This window comes from Kogia breviceps, chromosome 20 (genome assembly GCF_026419965.1).
Source record: "Kogia breviceps isolate mKogBre1 chromosome 20, mKogBre1 haplotype 1, whole genome shotgun sequence".
Classification (NCBI taxonomy): domain Eukaryota; kingdom Metazoa; phylum Chordata; class Mammalia; order Artiodactyla; family Physeteridae; genus Kogia; species Kogia breviceps.
The window spans coordinates 8,935,589-8,956,740 of NC_081329.1; the positions used below are offsets into that span (position 1 = coordinate 8,935,589).

The following is a 21,152-nucleotide window of genomic DNA, read 5'->3' on the forward strand; positions in this document are numbered from 1 at the left end:
TCGGGTGTTTTTTGTTAATAGGTGATGATTGTATGAGTCTCTAAGGGACACTGACCAATACAAAGCAGCTTAACAGGAACAATGTACTCATTGATTTGATTTGATTTTTTTCTTAAGTTATTTCGTGTGGACACCCAGGGGTCCCTGCCAACGCCATCCTAACTGGAGACCTGTTCACATCGGGGGCCGTGGTTCACTACTCATGCCAAGGGAGCCGGAGTCTCGTAGGCAGCAGCCGCAGGACTTGCCAGGAGGACAGTCGCTGGAGCGGAGCCCCGCCCCACTGCACAGGTGGGCGTGACGCAGTCAGCTCTTCATTCCAAACATTGGGTAGCGGCGCCGTCCTTTGAAGTTGGCATTATTGCGTTCCAGCCAAGTGCGCCTTTATGACTTGGCGTCAGCGTCGTCTTCGTCTTCCTTCCCCTGAAACGCCTATCACGGCACATCTTCCTCCGCAGGAGTCTCCCTAGCACCCGAGTAGGAAGCTTGCTCGCCTTGACTCAGTTTGCCCCCGTTTGTCCCTCCTTTTCTGAGCTTCCTCTCAATTCTCCCACATCTCTCCGGTCTCTGTCATCAATTGTTAAATCGATCCTGTTTGGAAAATATATCAACTTAATTCTTCCATGAATGTTTCATAATAAACAAAATATATAAACATAATAAGCAAACATATTCAGCAGATTGACACAATGTAGAAGCGTCAAACCTCTCATTTGATTTTTTTCGTTCCCAACACACCTTCACCTCCGTCTCCTCGTCAGCATCCTCACCAGCATTTCCAACGAGCAATTCCCGCATTTACCATCCCCAGTATTTTATTTCTTCTAAAGAATATCAGTTATTATTACAACCGTATTTTAATAAGCTATTTTGATTTTAGTTACACAGAAACAATTCGTTAGCATCTTCCGTTTTTGTGCTGTAATAAAGAAAACCTTTCTCACGAGATTTCCAGAATGCTGTATGACTGTAACCAAGTTCGATACACATTTACGTAAAGTTTCATTCCCTTTAAACCTAACAGCCCTGTTTGAAACGAGTCTAACAGCATTGAGTATTGCCATACGTGTCTGTGTTCCACAGGAAATAATCCTGGATTTTGCGGTGATCCGGGGACCCCAGCACATGGCTCTCGGCTTGGAGATGAGTTTAAGGCCAAGAGCCTTCTCCGCTTCTCTTGTGAAATGGGCTACCAGCTGCGGGGCTCTGCAGAGCGAACGTGTCTGCTCAACGGGTCGTGGTCGGGACTGCAGCCCGTGTGCGAGGGTAAGTTCAAGCCTGAAAGGCAGCGTTTCAGGTTGAACCCAGGCCACTCACTCTAAAATGACCAGTAACATGCCACAGAAATCCGACAGGTTTACACTGTTTCTACAGTTAACCTACTTACCCCCCAAACGTATAAGAGAATCATCAAACAGCGCAGCTGGGCATACGGAGATACCTGACTGTTCCAAAGATCATATGACACTGTCCTTACCCTTCGAAAGTCCATGGTCTAAAGGAGGTGTCTGTCTTCTCCTGGTGACGATCTCTGTGTGACTTTGCAGTGTTTTGTGGCTGCTGGCGGTGAGAGCTGAGGCGAAGGGGTTGTGAGTAGGGTGCAGTGAATCACTGCTGGGAGCTCCCTGCAGGCTGGAGGAGGTTTCTGCTCACATGTCACTTCCAGTCTGTTGGTGGCCCTTATTCAGAGCACTGTGTTGCAGAAGGTTCTCAGGTTACTTTCTGTATAATATTTTGGAGTGAGTATATTTTATTGTACTATTTAAGAGGCATGATAGGAAATGGTAATACCAGTAATACCAGTAAAATGCCACAGCTCTTTGTGGACACGATGCCATGTCACGGCAATGTCTGTCTTAAGCAAAGGTGAGCTGACATGTCACGAGTGTGTTCAGAGTCTAGAAAATAACTGAGTCAGAATTCGGACAGATAAGACTTTAACATTTGCACACAAACTTCTCAATGACTGAATTTTCAAGTCTAACACAGTTACACAAATTAATTACCTATTTTTACATGTATGAAACACTTTTCCATAGAGTTTGATCAGCTTGAATAAACTCACACAATATCAACACCAGAAATATAGATCAAGTTCCCTTAATCTTTATTTTCCCTACTTTGTCAACTCTCCTTGTACTGTCGCTCATTTTATTGTAGGTGTTATATAGATAAGTAGAATATAATATGCATGTATCTAATCCGACTGTATTTTACATAGTTAACTGTATCATATGTAGTCTACATAATATAAAATGATATACATGAATAAGCCAATCCTATGCATGCATGTGTGTGTGTATCCTCTCATTGAGAGTCAAAGATTATCCTGGTTATTATAGTCAAAGACCTATCTATCTCTCCGTATAGAGATAAGTATACATGATAATCCAAGATCATGTTTGACTCCAAATTGCCTCTTGACAATCAAGTTAATGTAAATCTTAAGATTAGGCCCTAAAGAAGTTAAATCAAATATGACTAAATGGTTGTGGGGAAATGTCATCTGCAGCTGTGATTTGCAGGATGACGCCATTTCTATTGACTGAAGTATGTGACTATAAGTTAGTAGAACTTTTCTCACTCTCAGTTCCCTCCCCTCTTGTAGAAATTTGAATATTAAAATTTGCATGAGACCATGTCTTTCTCACCAAAACCAGAACATTTTCTGTTCTATAGTATAGTACCTCAAAGTTACACATGACCTCTGTAATCTACAATTACACCCCATCTAACCTTTTCTCTATACCACACCTGTGAATTTTTGATCCAGAAGTATTTGAACATTATGAAAATTAAATAAGATTTCCATGTCAATCCATGACATATTAAACGATAGTAGGCCCACCTTCTTATGGAGAACAACTATAAAACAACAACATACATGAGACAATTACGTGAGTTATTAAACAGCAGACAGGGCGTGACTATGTTCCTTAGGAGAAAAATAAGGTGAGCTCCATAACCCCGCTGTCACTCTGTGCATTTTTCTTGCTGGGAAGCTGGGAAGCAGAACCCAGGTGGTACAGTGACTTGGTGAGGTGATGAGGTAGAAATCGTTTTAGGTTACTGAAATGGGATTTGCAGAAACGGGAATCCAGGAAGAGGGAACTGACAATGGGAGGGCCCCAGAATTCTGTAGGTGTGTTCACAGGTGACTCAGCTGAGGGCTGGGCCGACAAGCACGTGTGAGACTCAGTGACGCACAGACCTTCTTAGCGGAGAGCAGACCTGTGATAGTAGAAGTCACACCATACTGAGAGACACTGTACACTCAGGACACTTCTTGGAGACCTAGAGAGCCCATGCATTGTGAATAGGTACCACTCCCTAAAATCGGGGACAGGCTAGAGCTAAGAGCAAATCATGTGAGGACTCAGACTAACTAGCTCTCCGCTAATAGAATGAAACTGATGACAAGACCCAAAAGGTCTATGAGTGCTTTAAAAGTCCACCAGAGCAAAGCCCGACATCTTTTAAAGGAATGACGCGCTCCATGCAATAATTCATTCACAATGTCCAGCATACAATAAACAGTTACTGCATCGGCACAACCCAGAGCAATATGACCCATAGCCCAACCAACCAACCAACCAACCAACCAACCAACCAACCAACCAACCCACCAACCCACCAACCCACCAACCAACCAACCCACCCACCAACCCACCAACCCACCAACTAACCAACCAACCAACCCACCAACCAACCCACCAACCAACCAACCAATAGCATCTGATCCTGAGATGACCCAGATGTTGAAAAACACACATAAGGATTTAAATAAGCGATTAAAAACATGTTCATGACTTTACAGTAAATAGAATTCAAACAGGGAATCTCAACAGAGAAATGAAAATAATGAAAGAGAATCAAATGGAAACTCTGGAAATGAAAAGTACATTATCTGATAAAACGTTTTCTGGATCAACTAAGCAGGTGACAGATGTCAGGAGGATCAGTTAACTTGGATACAGGTCAGTCTGAAAAACAGAGGGAGAGAAGATGGAGAAGAAACCATCCCAGCACAATAATTTCCTATTGGATAATATCAAGCAGTTTAATGTATTTGTAATTGGGGTTCTAGAGGAGAAGGAGAGGATGGTGCAGAAAATTATTTGAAAAAATACTGGTTAAAAGTTAACCAAATTTGGTGGGGAAACATAGCTTCCAAGGCTCAACAAACCTCCCTTAGATACATTCTGTGCTATTAGGGGTGGTCATTTACTTGAGACTGTACATTCTGTATTGGGTTTATCTCAAGCACTTTAGTTTCTTGCAAATTTAAAAAGTGAAAAAAAGCGGTTGAGAGTGAGTGATGTTTTCCATGCAAATCTCACTTTGTTGCTGGGATACGGCACTATGAGCTTTATTCCAGCACAGCATGAAGGAATTCATTTATTTGATTAGGAGAGCTTAATTGGACTTCATTTCATGATGTACTTAACTCGGACTATACAAAGTATAGTCCGAGTTAAATAGCATTTAGTTTATCAAAATCAGAAATTCAAAGGGTTCCTATAAAATCCTTATAAACTTGAACCTTAAAATCTGTATACAGAAAGAAGTTGAGTTACTAAAATGTTTCAATACTAAAAATATCTCTCAGATATGCCCCACAAAACTGGCTACTTCCAAGTTGCATTGTACAGAAATCACAGGAAGCTACATAATTAATAGCATGTGTTACACTCGCTAAAACAACAAATGATGGGTAGGATATGTGACTAAGTCCCCTTCCCACTCCCCCTCTCCACATGTAGAGGTGTTAAAACTTTTTTGGAGAATCTGTTGCTTTATATCTTTTCTCGCTTGTTACCGTAGGTCTCTTAGGGGGCACATATTCTTTTTTGTAGAAAATGGGGTTATCAGTGACTTTTTCATTGCCACAAAGGTTAGCCATGACCTATATGTTCAATCCCCTAACCGAGGTCACCTCCCTCCTGATAATTTACCTTCTCTGAATCTGTTAAAAACATTAGCTCCTGATGGATATTTCAATACATTATAAAGAGGAGGAGTCATGCATCACAAAAGAAAAATACTTTAAAACTTCTTCAACATCAAGGAACTTAAATTTATAATATATTTTCATCACTTTAAGCCATGGTTTCTTTTGTTAGCCATGTCATCTGTCCGTCACAGGCTCACTGACTTACTTTTCAAGAGGATATATCTTACCAAGTTGCTTAAATATAACTACGTCTTCGGGGTTAGTTGCATTAGGTAACTCTTAATCCTCTTTCCCATGAGATTATGATAAAGGTGACCTTTTATTCAGGTAATGGACTAAAATGGGATTGAAATGATGATAATGAAAATAACAATACCAGTACTACTACTAATCTGCCAGGTTGTTTACTAGGCATTTTGCACTTGGTATGTGTAATCTTACAACAGCAGGGAGCAATTCTCTTTCTTATACCCATTTTACAGTGAAGACACTACGTGTTGAGGACTTGAATTGATCGCTAACATTTATTTAACTTGTATGATCAGAGAGTCAAACCTGTAACTATTTGACTCAATTTAATAGCAATCTTCCTAATACAGCACGCTAAGTGAATGGTATTGATATCTATGAACAATAAAGTGCATTTGGAATAAGTATGATGCTATTTTATTATAAATTGATTAAAAGAAAATAATCTTTTACCAAAAGGAGTCACATTAACCAAATGTACTTTAAAAAAGACGTATTTTAAAAGAAATTTTAACTTGTAATTTAAAAAAAAAAATCTTGTTTTCCTCCTAGTGACCCTACATTTAATCTCTTGTTTTGCTTTAGTGATAGTCCCCGTATGTCTTACAACATTAAGACCTTGATGTAAAAACAGCTATGTTGACTCTGTTTTCTAACCCTGATTTTCATAGGCAAAGCCATCAGTGAAAGTGTCCCTGTCAAGAAAAAAAAAGTTAACCCTGAATTTGATTTTATAGGATACAATATTTGAGGGAACTTTATAAACATTAGGATGTCATTATTATGATGGACATTCTTTCACTGACAATATATTAAGTTGAATATGTTTTCAACAGTGACCTGCTTTAGTTTAGCATTAGTCCTTCACAGATCACTTTTGAAAATTGCTACATAGATTTTAATAGCAGATATGATTAGAGTAAAATATAATGACATACGCAGGTGTCTTTTGTTAGGAATTGGATCAGTATAATTCTCTGCTTTGTGAGGCCTGCACTCCTACAGGTGTGCAGTAACTGTGCACAGGAAATGATGAATCAGTGTTTGTTGAATGGACGAGGAATTGTCTTGAATAGGCCAACAGCTTGGAGTTTTGCAATGTGAAATTTTTATTTATGTCACAGCCATCAAAGAACTTTTGAGCTTTAGAGAATGTTAGGTATCCTCTGCTTCAGGATTGATAAATATATCTCATCTCAAATGCCAACCAAGAAACTACTGAAAATGTGTGTTAGAAGGGATTGTAAGTCCAAACCCAGACTCATCAGGGAAGAAGGTTATAATTGATTAGTTATGTCCAATGTGGGCACAGGCATAGAAGCACCAGCGTGTGTGTTTTTTATCTGTCAAATAAGATGTAGTCCAACCTGAGAGTATGTGCATTTTTAAACATAATATGATAGGGAATTCCCTAAACTTCCATTATAGTGGCTTTTACTTTGCAGTCTGTTTTCTTTCACGTTTTTAAGAAGCGTGTGTCTTTATTCTCAAGGCTAGATTTGAAAGTAGAGCAATTAAATAGGAAAGAGTATTTGCAAATACTTTGGTCATTCTCAGAAAAAGAACAGATGATACATTGTTGTTATTAAAATTCACATTCTTTGTATGTCTGCCTGTTGTGCATTATTATGGGAGGCTAAGGAGGAAAAATAACCGTCTTTATTGTAAACGGGTTTAATTGAAAAAGGCAAAAAACCTGTTACAGGTGAAAATCTTCACCTTGATAACACAGCCAGCAGCGGCTGAGTTTCCTTGTTCACTGACAAAGGAATACATACGATAGATACTCAGAGTGTAGGTCTGTTACGCTGCCCAGCGTTAGCTGAAGTCTTCGTGCCTGTACGTGGCGTTGCAGTCTTCTGGAGAGAGGTTTACGGTGCAGCCGTCCCAAAGCCGGTTAACACAGCTGCCCGGAGATCGGGGAACATCGAGGAGACCGTTTCACAGAACAGGTTAAGTGTAGTCATTCATGGTCCTCAGGCATCCCTTATTGTTTCAAATGAATTGTCCTGGAGATGTAAAATATGACCCGATTCAGGTCAGGTTTTTGTAACTCAGCTATTGCAAGAGGGAGACAATTCTGAGTCGCTAGTATCATACAGACCCTTTAAAAGATCATGATCATCTCACTGTTTGTTATAAACGTGTTAAATCTCAGACTACCATGGTTTGGAACTGTCATTGCTTTAACTCATCGTTTAATCTGTTTGGAAGTAATGCGATTTAGAGAAGATAATACAAGCATGTAGCTTGCACGTTTGTAACTCATCCATGAGAGAATGGCATGAGTCTTAAAGTAAAATACGTGTGAAAAGTTTCCCATGCTTGCGCGTCCTGTGATCTTTGGAGTAAACGAGCAGTCTGTCACCCCGATGGCCTGTGGCCTCGCAGGTTCCTCACGTGGTGACGGGTCTCTCTGGGCGCCCGGTTTTGTCCCCTCACAGCCGTGTCCTGTGGGAACCCGGGGACGCCCACCCATGGCACGATCGTCAGCAGCGACGGCGTCCTGTTCTCCAGCTCCGTGGTCTACGCCTGCTGGGACGGCTACAGGACCTCGGGGCTGACCACGCGGCACTGCACCGCCAACGGGACCTGGACGGGCACAGCCCCCGACTGCACGCGTGAGTGGCCTGCTGCCCTGGTGGGTCCGGGGCATCACACTGACACCTACCTGACAGAGGAAAGAAACTGATTTTACAGTGCTGTACTGATTGTTTTAGTCCATAGAGGAAACGGGGTTATATCGTATCATACATATGTTTGATATTAGGGCCAGTTATTAAGTACTTTTAGATTTTTCTTCACTTTCGTATTTATATGGTTGAAGATGCTTTGCACGGCTGGTTGGGTTGGATATTGTGAAACTGAGGTCCGAGAGAGTCAAGGTCTGTTCTCTCTGTAGACCCGTCAGCCGGAGGGAAATGGGGCAGGTGCTTGGTTCTCGGATCGCAGCCTGTGCCCCTTGCCTCTGCGCTTGACGCTGTGCTTTGACCCCTCATCACGCCCGACCCAGGACTGGACATGGGTGCCAGCTGTCACCCGCACAGCCGACCACCAGTGGGCTGGACACAAGCGGTTCCAATACGCAGCCTCCTGACCGCCGGCCAATAGAACTGTCAAACAGAGAGGGGGGTGTTGCTGTAATAACACACGCCTAAACCACTCTGAATAACAGCTTAACGAGAGTCACTTAACTAGAAACTGGGAATAAGTCATTTCACGATAATGTGTTTTTCTGACTCTTTTTTGTTCTTCACTGACTAGTCATAAGCTGTGGAGATCCAGGTACACTGGCAAATGGCATCCAGTTTGGGACAGATTTCACCTTCAACAGTACGGTCAGCTACCAGTGTAACCCCGGCTACACCATGGAACCTGCCACGTCCTCCACTATCCGCTGCACCAAAGACAGCGTGTGGAATCACAGCAAACCTACCTGCAAAGGTTTGTGTGTTTTACTCACGCATATAGAAGTCTTTATTGAGCTATGTTTTATTTCATTTTGCAAGCATCTGTTGTAGACCTTCTATGTGCCAGGCAATCTCGTAAACTCATTCACAAATATTAAATCACTTCCTTTTCTTAATACTTTAATCTCCGCTTTACAGACGGGAGACTGACTCACAGAGGGTTTTGGTAAATGCTTGGGACCGCAGATCAGGGCTTGGAGACATCGGGGTTCATTGGCAGTCACACCCCCTCTGGAGTCTGTGCTGAGAACCCCAGCTTTGCTCTCTCTTGGTGAACGTGGCCGTGTTAAGTCTGTGGCAGATACGATGGGGATGTAGAGTCAGGTCAGAGAGAGAAGCCAATCATCAAATAAGGCAGAACAGGGGCAGAGATGGTCAGTGCGTGATGTTCTGTGGGCTTCGGATGTGGAGACTTTACGATGCCACGTGGTGTGGAGACGGTATGGAAAGATTTGCGACTTGGACAGCAGGCTTTCCAGGGAGAGCAGAGCGGGCCCAAGGTGTCTGCGTGGCTTGAGGGAAGCAGGGGGGCAGGGGGGTGACAGCTGCGCCGGGGCTGGATTTGCACGGCTGGGGCTCTGCGCCGGCACCAGAGGAAGCCTGCAGGCTCTCGTCAGCTGGGCCAGAGGGGAAGGGCGAGGGGAGGGTGTGGAAGCCGGCGGTGATCAACCGTGGAAAAGGGGCGCCCTACTCTTCATTAGACGACAGACAGATGAAAACTGTGAGCTGAGAGCTGGAGCAGCTCTTAGCTGCTAAGCCTTAGTGGGGAGGGCGCCACGTTCAGAGGGCTCTGAAGGACAGGTCGTCTGTGCAGAGCTCGTTGTGAGGCGCAGGTGAGACCTCCGCACCTGACGGCAGGGTTTCCAACCCTTCTGGCCCGGGCGGTTCTGGGCGCGCCCTGGTTTCCTCCCACTGGAGGGCGAGGACCCCTGTCTTCCATCCTCCTTTCCATCTGCAGTTACTAATACGGCGCCGCTACGGAGCAGGTATTAAACGTTAGTCTGATGAAGCTCACACAGTTGTGCTGGGACTGTCGCAGCCACGTGAGCTGTGGGCGGCGCTTGTCCATAGAGTGTCGGGCCCCGGGACTTCATATGTTTGTGTGGGTCTCTGTCCCTCTGTCTAGAATCCGTTGCATGAATAATACTTGCGTGGCCAGCCAGGCCTTGCAGAAGAGGCCTGTCGCTCCGCCTGAACGCTTCTCCCGCTGGCCGCCCTTGTCCTCCCCTCCGTGGGACCATGTCACTCGCCCCCGTTCCCACCCGGGGGCCTTGCCACTTGCATCGTCTGTCTAGAGCCACGTTCCCCCAACCTTCACATAGGGATTCTCCAGAAATATTTGCTGAAAAGACAGAGAGAAGGTAGAATGGCGAGAGAGGGCCCATTTCCAGCTTCCGGCTGCGCGTGAGCGGCTCTGGGTCTGTGCGTCTTTCTCGCGTGCGAATGCCCGTGAGGAACTGCAGGTGCGAAAATGTAGGTGAGGCTTCCCTCCTGCTGCCTTCTGCTGCCTGGACTGTCACTGGCAAACCTCCTCCAGTGCGAAAAGTCGAGGAGCTCCTGGATCTTCAGGGAAGCTTTTAGACAAGGCGTCTTAGAATAATGGCTAGAGGGGGAAAGGTGGACGCCAGCGCCAGCCGGGGGGTCACTCGTGAGAACCGTGTTCCGGCCCGCAGCTCCTAGATGGTGATAAAACACTGGCAAGTGGTTTCTTACAGAATCTTCAACCATGCAAACACTGGTTTTTAATTCCTCAGCAAATGGATCAACAGACTATGTCTTTTGGAAATTATATGCTATCTTTACATAAAGAAAAAAATACAGATAGAGGGAGAAATTCTTACCATCTGTATATATAAATTCAAAAGTCTGTACTCATGTCATGGGACCACGTTCTGACTGGATTTGTCTCTGGTAAGTAACATAAAAAGGCATAAATCGAACAGCAGTCTCTTTCTTTCTTGGTCGTATACATATCGAGACTGTTGTGTTTAATCCCACACTTCCTTTTACAGTGTGCTATCTTCTGACTTTGCTTGGCTTTTATGGACTTGATCTAAATTAATGAAGAAATATCGGGGAAAAGTTTTATTATTTTGATTTACTGTCTTTCTCAGTAATCTTCTATTAAAAAATTGAGCCCTTTGTAGATGTCATCTGCATCGCGGGTAAAATGAAACTGTTAGTCCTTGGTCGTTATGGTTGTGGTGGAAACGCTCGAATGCTGAACCCCGTGTGCTCTCTGGAAACAGCTGTCGTGTGTGGTCCACCTCCTCCGGTCCAGGATGGGAAAGTGGAAGGATCCGATTTACGCTGGGGCGCCAGCGTGAGCTACAGCTGCGCCCAGGGCTTCCAGCTCTCTCACCCCGCCATCCTCTCCTGCGAAGGCCGTGGTGTGTGGAAAGGAGAGGTCCCCCAGTGCCTGCGTAAGTCCCCGGGAGAACCGGCCCCCGGTCACACTCGCAGATCCCCGGTCACACTCGCAGATCGCCGGTCACACTCGCAGATCCCCGTTCGCACTCGCAGATCGCCGGTCACACCCGCAGATCCCCGGTCACACCCGCAGATCGCCGGTCACACCCGCAGATCGCCGGTCACACTCGCAGATCCCCGTTCACACTCGCAGATCCCCGTTCACACTCGCAGATCCCCGGTCACACTCGCAGATCGCCGGTCACACTCGCAGATCCCCGGTCACACTCGCAGATCGCCGGTCACACTCGCAGATCGCCGGTCACACTCGCAGATCCCCGGTCACACTCGCAGATCGCTGGTCACACTCGCAGATCGCCGTTCACACTTGCAGATCGCCGGCACGCACACCCTCGGTTACAGTCTGAGGAAGAGAGCGTGCGTGCGTGATGTATCGCCGCGTTACAGTAGGTAGAGATTCCAGTTTGACGCTGCGCTGCCCAAGGGCAGGTTCTGTCCTTCTCATCGTTTGTTGGTTTCATGGTGATACCTAGAGATTTGACGGAAGCTCGCTAAACGAGTTTAGTGGGTTAAGCTAATCCAGGGACACAGAACGCGAGCCGATGAGTCTCGTGTCTCGGTTGTTTTACAGCTGTGTTCTGTGGAGACCCGGGCACGCCCGCTGACGGACGACTCAGCGGGAAAAGCTTCACCTATAGATCTGAAGTCTTCTTCCAGTGCAGACCTCCCTTCATCCTGGTGGGGTCGTCACGGAGGTTCTGCCGAGCGGACGGCACGTGGAGTGGCACGCAGCCCACCTGCATCGGTACTGATGACATGGGAGCCCGAGGGGCTCGGGGACAAGGACATTTCACTTTACAGCTGGACCGTTTGTGGGCACGTAGATAACGTTCTTGTAGGTAACGCCCTGCGTAGGCGCTAATCAGCTACACTGATGGGCGGCCTCTCTCAAGTCGTGCCCGCCGCGCTGGCAGTTCACGCTACGAGTCGCTTCCGAATCGCTCCCCGAGTCTGTCCTCTTGCCCCAGCCCCTCTGTCTCCTGCCCATCTCAAGCAACAGCTGCGTTCTGCAGGGGAAAGAGCGCTTTGCGGAAGCTGCCGCTATTGCTGTGGCACCAGAGGGACACCTGAGCCTTTGCTTCCCTGCCCCCCTCCCCCCACTAAACTGGCCGCACCACTGGCCACGGTAGAGAGGGCTGCAGGGACACTTGTGCTCTGTTGACTTTCCAACGTGAAAATGAAACTGCAAGTCGGGAGACACTCTCTATGTGGCCTAACCCCTCATTTTTAGACCTAATCTCTGTCTCATAGAAAGGGTTCGGGTAGAAATTACAGTGGTCGAAAGTCACTCCGCAGCGGTGCAGAGACCCGAACCCTCCATTCTCCACTCAGAGCCCTCTTTTCCAGCTCCTCCCGCAGACTCAAGGGGACGCCGGGGTCCTCCGGCTTGCCCGGTTCTCCTGAGCACGGGACACGTAGCAAGCAATTAGTGATGTATATCCTTGGTTGTTTTCTAAGAAATTACATGATATCTACTTAACACGGTTGTTTGAGCTTGCTCTTGTGGCACTTCAGAGGTGCCAGGGGTACATTTTTGCACTGAAATCTAAAGATGTTTTAAAAAACACTTTTTACAAAAAATAGTCCTTCGTCATTACACTATTTACTCATGTGTATGTACATTTTTGTATGTTAATTTACGAATGATTTTTTCAGTAAAAAATACATATTCAGGAACCAAAAAAAATACAGTGTTGGAAATAATTTCATTGAAGCACTGCCTTTTCTAGTTAATGTTTACTGCCATTTGGTTTAAACTATTGCTTTACTGTGGCTATTTCTGAAAAACTTAAAAAAAATGTTTTTCTTCCCCTGATAGGTTAGTTTCTCTTGAAAACATACTTTTTAAAAAAAAGTTATCTATTTTGTTTTCCCACTAGCAGTGGAGAGCAGCCATAGTAAAGCTGAAGTAAGTGTGCGCTGATGGCTGAAATACTACATTTTTTGGAAAATTATCACTGCTGGTCTACTATATGCTTCTGTTTCTAAGCATTAAGTATACTGCTCATTTTGAAATCTTGAAGAAAATTAATTCAGGACATTTGGAGTAATGTAATGTATGGCCAAAGGAGATGGTAATTAATAAATCCTTAAAAAATGATCATAACAGATAATTATTGAAGATAATGTATTATTAACCAACCAATACATCAGTAGAGAAAAATTAAACCAGAGAATGGAAAAGAATGCGCTTATTCTGATATAGAAAATAATACACAGAGCAATTCAGAGTCTGATAAAGCACTAAAAATTAATATCTAAAGACAATATCTGAAAAAAAGGCAAAAATAGCAATTTAATTGTAAACTTTTGTTCAAAACATCTTGCACATTTGACAAAACACAATTTTCTGAATTTCATGCGACCTGTTAGTAAAAATGTTAGAATCCCTGTAATAACCACACCTGGTTCTCTAATTTTTGTTTTAATTGTGAATTTCAGATCCTGCTCACAACACCTGCCCAGACCCCGGCACCCCACAGTTTGGGCTACAGAACAGCTCAAGAGGCTATGAGGTTCTCCATTTTCATTTCACCATGTCTGTCTCTATGTTGAAATGAACCTGATACTTAAACATTATGTGTGTCTTTATGTACTGTATTTGATTCAAGTTATATTTGCCCAAACAAAATTCATTCAGAGAGGATTTCTGCTTGTTATTTTAACTGTCAACACTGAGATAGCTGTATGGATCTCATTCACACAGTATTAACTGCTATATTAATTTCCATTTGAAAACAGGCATATTTTTGTACTTTTTGTCTGCTGAACTGACACAGCAAATCTCAAAGCAGGGTGACTTGCCACTGAAGAGCTACAAATAAAAAGACCCCATTTGGTGACCTGATAGAATAGGTGAATAGTATTAAATTCTGGAGACAAAAACAGAAGAAAATGTGTTCAAGCGCCATAGCCTAGGGTTCCTAGGTTATGTGGCGTCTCTTCTCTGTACGATCTCTCATAACTCTAAGAGTGGGTAGCAGGCTCAATATTGACTATTTTGAATGTTCATTTGACTTTTTAAATTAAAAATACATTAACACGAATATTGGAGAAGTACCTAAAGATGGAAAGTAATGAAGCTTGAAATGCAATGTTTCAACCATCTTAAGTAATCGAGTGACTTCAGGGGTCTCTGATCAGATGGCTTGGAAAGCCAGAGCTAAATATGCACCCTCTGTTAATTTAGAATAAAAGTCCTTTTAATAATTTAGAATAATTTAGAATAAAAGTCCTTTTTCTTCAGCCACTTCTCCCCGTTTTTCCTGAAACTTAAAATGTTCTCGTTTGGTTGGCCCTGATGCACACTGGCCCCTTCCTGACGGCCTTCCTACACCCTGCCAAGGACGTAGGTTAAAGCCAGCACATTTTATGCTGGGGCTCACATGTGGCCTTGAAGGCTCAGGTGACATCTTCTGGCATATAGACATGTAGGGCCAAACAGATCAGAACACTGGAATATACTACATGTGTGTGTCGTTCTCACTGACTCACCATAAGAAACCCAAGTTTTGGTCACCCCTGGTTTCAGCGGTTCCTCACTGGGTTTCCCCTCCAGGTTGGAAGCATGGTGTTTTTCCGGTGCAGAAAAGGTTACCACGTTCAAGGTTCTACAACGCGAACTTGCCTGGCGAACCTGACGTGGAGCGGCATCCAGACAGAGTGCATCCGTAAGTGCGACCCCTGCTCGAGTCGGCAGGGACCCGTCTACCCTCCGGCAGCTGGGGAGTGTTTTACCTGCCCGGGAAATAATGAGGAACTTATTTTTGTTTGTTTGATTGTTTTCAGTTCCCTAAACTCCTGTTTCTCAGCAGCAGCATCACCTGGGGTTGGGCTGAAATGCAAATCTTGAGCCGCATCCCATCCAGACCCGCAGGACCTGAGGCTCTGGGGGCCGGTGGGGTGGGGGGGCGGAGCGCAGAAGAGGGAGGGGTCCAGTCTGTAGCTCGCAGGCCCTCCGGCTGATACCGAGGCACTTAAGTCTGAGAAACTGCCCCAAACCGAAGAGCTGGGGATAATGTAGTTAACATTCACGGAGAGAAAACCTACCTGTGCTGTCATTCTCCTAGTACGTTCACCTCAGGTTATTAAAAATCATGTGATAACGTCAGCATATTACTAGAAAGGTCTGAAGTGTTCTTTTCGGAGTCTATATATGAATCGATCATTCAGATAGTTACTTAGGACCAAAATTTATTCTGTGACTTAATCATGAGAATTAGGAGAAATGTTGTATGAATGATTAGTAATCAACTTTTCACCCTTTACCAATTTAGTGCAACGTAGTATCTCTTACTAGGTTAGACATAAAGACAAGTACGATGTTATACAAAAATCTTCTATAGTATATGAGGTGTGATTTTCGTGTATTTATGTATCAGGATTATAAGATCTATATTTATTTCAAAGGTATCATCTCTATTCTGAATCTCTACTCGGGGATATGACATAGAGAGATATTATATTGATACACACACGCACATCTATGTATGTATATACACATGTGTGTGTGTGTGTTTGTGTGTGGAACTAATAGGTCTTCATTACCTTGAAAGTTTGCTGAAGTGCAAAATATTAGGATACTTAAAATGATTACATTCATGATTTTAATAATGTAAACTTATAATAATTGGCCAAGTCCTTTATTTGACACATAACTGTGCACTTTTTAAAGAATAAGTTGAGACCTAAACATTACAACCTTATTTACTCCTAAATGATATTTTTAAAGATAATAAGAATGTATATTTCAATTAATTTTCTAAACACACATCGAATTTTGACCAAAATTAATTCTTCGTTTAACTGAGCAGTAAATTTTCTAGTTGCCATTGGACAAAAATCAAAGCATATTTAAAAATACACTTTAATGTGTATGTGTTTAGTTTAAAGTACTGCTCTTTTAATAAATTTAACATATTATTTATATTAACAGTATGTCAGAACTGTTTATTTTGTTTTTTTAGAAGTATTTATTTTAAAGCTATGATTTCTGTTCTAAATTTCTACACATAATTACACACATATATGTAGCGAAGGAGATAGATAGGTAGATGATAGATATCAATAGATAGATAGGTAGATAGATAGATGATAGATATCAATAGACAGGTGGATAGATAGATGATAGATATCAGTAGATAGATAGGTGGATAGATAGATGATAGATATAATAGACAGATAGGTGGATAGAGAGAGAGAGGGAGTGAGAGAGGAGGAGGAGGGCAAGCAGGGGGAGGGAGGGGGAGGGGAGGGGGAGAGCTGGCAAACACCGAGGCTTTGTTGTGCTGAAAGCTGCCGAGACCACAGTGTCGGTGATATGTACAGCTCCTGTATGCTCAGTTTTAAACGGTAAACTGGTTTCGTAGCCATTTCCAATTTTTTTGCTGTACTGCCTTAGACACACGTGCTAAGGCTACGGCGGACACTAATGGCTTAAATCCCGTTTCAGCTCACGCCTGCCGCCAGCCTGAAACGCCAGCCCACGCGGACGTAAGGGCCATCGACCTCCCCACTTTTGGTTACACCTTAGTGTATACCTGCCATCCGGGATTCTTCCTCGCGGGTGGATCTGAGCACCGGACGTGTAAAGCGGACATGAGATGGACAGGGAAGTCACCTATCTGTAAAAGTAAGTCGCTGGTGAGAAGTGAAAGTGGGTCCCTGCAGAGCAAGGGTGAGTGTCAGCTGCCCATCAGGCTAGTGTCCAGGTTTAAGACCCACAAGAAATAGCATCTTGGAGGCCATGTCCATCACCCCGGCCAAATCCGTGCTTAATGTGTGTGAGCTGTGTGTGCGAACATGTGTGTAGTCAGTGTTGGCTACAGTGGTGGCACAGACTAAGGAGATATGCAGATTTCCTTATTTGCAAATCACATTTTAAGCCAAAGAGAAACACATTTTGAGTTGTAAGGAAAATAATACACAGTATATTTTTGGAAAATGTATTTTTTAATGAAAATGGGCAAATATCACCAAATATTGGTGAATGTATAAAATTAAGTCTCATTTTTGAGACTACAAGCTATTTGGCGGTGAAATATAAGTTTATGTGTTCTTGACACAAAAGCAATAACACGGAAATGATGCATTAATGAGCTCACAAACCTGTGTATTTTCAAATAAGAGTAATAACTGAGTCAGATTTGACGGCCGCTAACCGTTCAGGTTCGCCACCAAACCCAGCGTAGCCATGCAGCGAGGACGCGGCAGCACATACAGAAATTACAGAGTGAGTGTGATAAAGCCTGTGCCTTTAGCTTTAGTCTCCTGGAGACTGTCTGTAGCTCTCACGTTAGAAATTAAGACACTTATGTTTCCCTTGCCCCTCTCTCTCAGAAATAGCAAAATACACACTTTAAAAAAGTGATAATTTGTAGTTTGATGCAAAACTATAAAAGCAAAGAGATTATGAGTTAAATCTAAGTTGATAGACCAAGTTAAGCATTCTGCAGGGAAACATTTTGATGTTATTGACTGTTAACTTGTGGGTTCACTGATTGGGTTGGGGACCTGGAAACCCGAGAAGGGTTGTGAAGGCCTAGTGATTTTGTATATTACCTGTCAGCTGAGGGCAGCAGATCCCAAACAGGAATGACAAAGGGGTATAAACCCTCATTTACAAGGCTCTCTGTTGTAACACACTAGATGGAAATGCGCCTGTCACATCCAGACTGATTTCCACTACGAAACTCAGTTTTCCCACAAAAGCGAAGGATGTTCTGCTGTGAATATAAGGGTTTAAAATGGATATGTGTAAGGTATTCCTATTTTGTGCGTTCAAGAAATCTGGAGAAAGGAACATTGCTTCAATTTGACATTTTTTCAAACTTATTCGAAAATAAATGTTTTTTGAAAGTGATAATTTGTCTTTTTACTTGTAGGTAAAGGAGTGAGAGAAGTTAATGAAACAGTTACTAAAACTCCAGGTTTGTATACCAGAACAGTTATAGATTTAAATCAAATAAAGGGATTTGTTCTCTACTATACTCTGTGCAGTGAAACAAATTTTAACATGCAAATTTCTGATTCCATTAGTCGATGAACAAGTTAATGTTTCAATTATTTAAAACACCAAGCCTACACAGATTCCTCTTTCTCTCATAACTATGGCTTGTTAATGGAATAATACTTAAAAGGAAAACCTTTGTCCTTGTCACACGCTGTTTTATTTAAAGGTGGCTTAGGCATTTTGTAGGCAGAAACGGACATCAAATATTGACCCCAAATGTGGTATAATGGAGAGCCTTATAAAGAGGGTTGCGAGTCTTTCCTCCAAATGAGGAAGCTACAGTAAAGGACGCTTTATGACAGCATCAGCTGTGAATCCGAGCAATTCAAATGCGGGGCTCCATTTTTTTCCCCAAGTGTCTCCGTAATTCAGACATCCTCTGCCTCCGAATATGTTAATTATCGCTTTTTGTTGTGTGTGGTACCTTGCTTAACGCATACCATAGCAGATGGGACAGATGCAGTTTTATTTCCTAACGAAGATGTTCTTTACTCCAAATCACCTGACCTATTGTGTCTATGTTATAAACTTGGAGAATATTTAAACAATACAGTGTGTCCCCAAATTATAATGTAAGTCAAACTTTAAAAAAATGTTTAACAGAAACAGAAAACATTTATAAATATATAAGGTCCCTTTTCTGGTGTTTTCCTTACTCAGGTTTTTGCACTTGTTTCTCAGACATAAAGCTCCGTTCCAGGATCAAAGGTGGAAAGAGTGCGTGCAATGCTATAGTTAAGTAACAGGGCTGGGTTTTGCATTTAATTCTTAGATGAGGCAAAAAGTTCCAGCATAGTTAACGAAATCCATCCAATGTACACCATGAAGTATAAAATCTACCTTAAAAAAAACCTTCTGGAGTATTCTATGTAAATGTTATTTATACATATCAAATACAGAAATCAATGCTCTATACAGGCAACATTTTCTTCAATCAAATGACACAGTCGGCGCTGGTGCTGGTGCTGGTGCTGGTGCTGTGTTTGTCCTGTGCTGTTTGCTGCGGTGGTCGTGAAAAGTCTGCAGGCTCTTTCTGAAGCTGCAGACACCCCGTCAGCGTGCCTTCCCCTCTCTGAAGGGAAGTGCTGATTCAACAGGGGTCTTTGTTTAAGAGGCACAATCTCGCACCTCCCCTGTCGGTGGTTACCGTACACTGCAAACCACCGGCAACAGGTCAGAGGACAGAGGCCCCAAAAGATCATCTTTCACGGCCCCGATGGTCACAGCGGGACACAGACCAGCCACTGGGCAGACCAGCCGGGCCGACCCACTCGGATCCACCAACGAGAGGGACCTAATGCGAGGCCCAGACAAGTGCAGTCACAGCTCCGGTTGAGCGTATGCGTTCTGATTAGGGAAAACAATCTCGACGTTGTTTTAAAGGCTGTTTATTTTAGAAAAGGCCCACAAGGCATTTGGGGCTTGCTGATTAAGAGTGAGGCTCAGCGATGCTGCCGATGACGGGCGGACCTGTTCAGTGTCACTGATCAATCGGCAACTGTGTCAGGTGCCTGTGTCATAGCTCCGCTTCAGACTTAGTCAATTTTTAAAATGATTACTCTTAGGAAGTTGGGTCCATCAAAGCCATAGGAAGTGATGACATCTGTTCTTCGACTCTTCTGTCGCTGGCTGATGTCTTTTATAGGGTCAGCCTGTCTGGGAGACGCAGTGGCCAGTGGGACTGGAAAGGAAAGGGACACTATGCTTTGTCCTCCTCACGTGTTGCCATAAGTGCATTTGCTAAAAAATATGTTTAGGGAGGCACAAATCTTTCTTTCTACGTAGGAAGTCCAACGATATGTTCTGGCCAGTTCCACTCATGGTGGATCTTGTCCTGTTAAACAATTTACACGTCACGAGACAAAAAGCAAATAGAAATTTAGTGGCATCATTGATGTAGATTTATCTCAATTGCCCTGGAAAATTTTATATCAATATTGTAAAAGTATCAGGATTTTATGCATATTTATTAGCAGAAATGTGAAAAATAATTTTTTTCTAACCGGTGAAAAGAGAGAATAGCTCAATAATCTTTGCAAGAATTGCTGTCCCAGATGACTTGTAATGTTTTAAGAAGACTTTTTGCCTTTTGTTTCTGAACTTAAACGATGCCATCTGACATCACTTAATCTAGCTTTCTTACCAACACTGGACTATTTTTAATAAGGAGATTAAAGAGTAGAAGAGAGAGATGAGAGATTGGCTCTACTTACAAAATAAAGACCTCAAGAAATAAAACATCTCTGTCTTCATACGCTGGGTCTGTGCAGTCATGGTGGTGCTTTGAGATGCAGGCTTTTTGAGGGCAGAAGCCTCCTGACAGATTCTCACTGTCAGTTCTGCTGAGCCTCCTAAGTCTTTCCAAAGTAAGTCGACTTAGATATTAAATGAAGTAGCAGTAGTGATTTTCCAGGTCAGTTTAATGTATTTATTAAGCCCGATACAATCTAACCTAATACTGGGAGTCCCAATTCACCCTACACTCCGGCCTTGCCAGACCTGGTAAAATAGGTGTGCTCTGGCGCCTACAGGATTTTTCTGACCAGGTGACAGATGCGTATTTGCATCTCACAGTAGTGTCCCTGCTCTCTGCTCGGGTCATCCGATTTTACCCCTGCGGCGCAGGGACACGCAGACAGACCATCTTTGTCTTCGGCACTGTCACTGCTGTGCTGTCTTACTGAACAACGTCACACCTTCTGGGTATTAGGTATTGAAGTGGAATTTTTCTGTGGGGGCTAACAGTCGTCTTTTCTCCCCCACAGTTCCTTCGGACGTATTTTTCATCCACTCAGTGTGGAAGGGATATTATGAATATTTAGGGAAAAGACAGCCTGCAACCCTAACTGTGGACTGGTTCAACGCAACGAGCAGCAAGGTGAACGCAACCTTCGTTGAGGCCGCCCAGGGGGAGCTGAAGTTGGCAGGTAGGTGCCGAGGGGCTTCACGAACCCGGATGTGAGCAGGGCAGACCCTC

The 21,152-nt window shown here is 43.6% G+C and overlaps 1 protein-coding gene across 4 annotated transcripts in view; it reads left to right on the forward strand.

Moving 5' to 3' along the window:
- Positions 1–21,152, forward strand: part of CSMD1 (CUB and Sushi multiple domains 1) — a 1,661,506-nt gene that overhangs the window by 1,627,849 nt on the left and 12,505 nt on the right. For 2 of the 4 annotated variants that reach the window (XM_067022448.1, XM_067022450.1), the window contains exons 56-66: positions 118–291; positions 1,084–1,266; positions 7,648–7,824; positions 8,468–8,647; positions 10,923–11,096; positions 11,735–11,908; positions 13,606–13,679; positions 14,723–14,834; positions 16,616–16,795; positions 18,048–18,092; positions 20,941–21,102. In XM_067022448.1, coding sequence (XP_066878549.1) covers positions 118–291; positions 1,084–1,266; positions 7,648–7,824; positions 8,468–8,647; positions 10,923–11,096; positions 11,735–11,908; positions 13,606–13,679; positions 14,723–14,834; positions 16,616–16,795; positions 18,048–18,092; positions 20,941–21,102 — 1,635 coding nt within the window. The remainder of the gene's footprint in view (positions 1–117; positions 292–1,083; positions 1,267–7,647; positions 7,825–8,467; positions 8,648–10,922; positions 11,097–11,734; positions 11,909–13,605; positions 13,680–14,722; positions 14,835–16,615; positions 16,796–18,047; positions 18,093–20,940; positions 21,103–21,152) is intronic. The other 2 variants (XM_067022447.1, XM_067022449.1) reach the window with 2 other exon arrangements.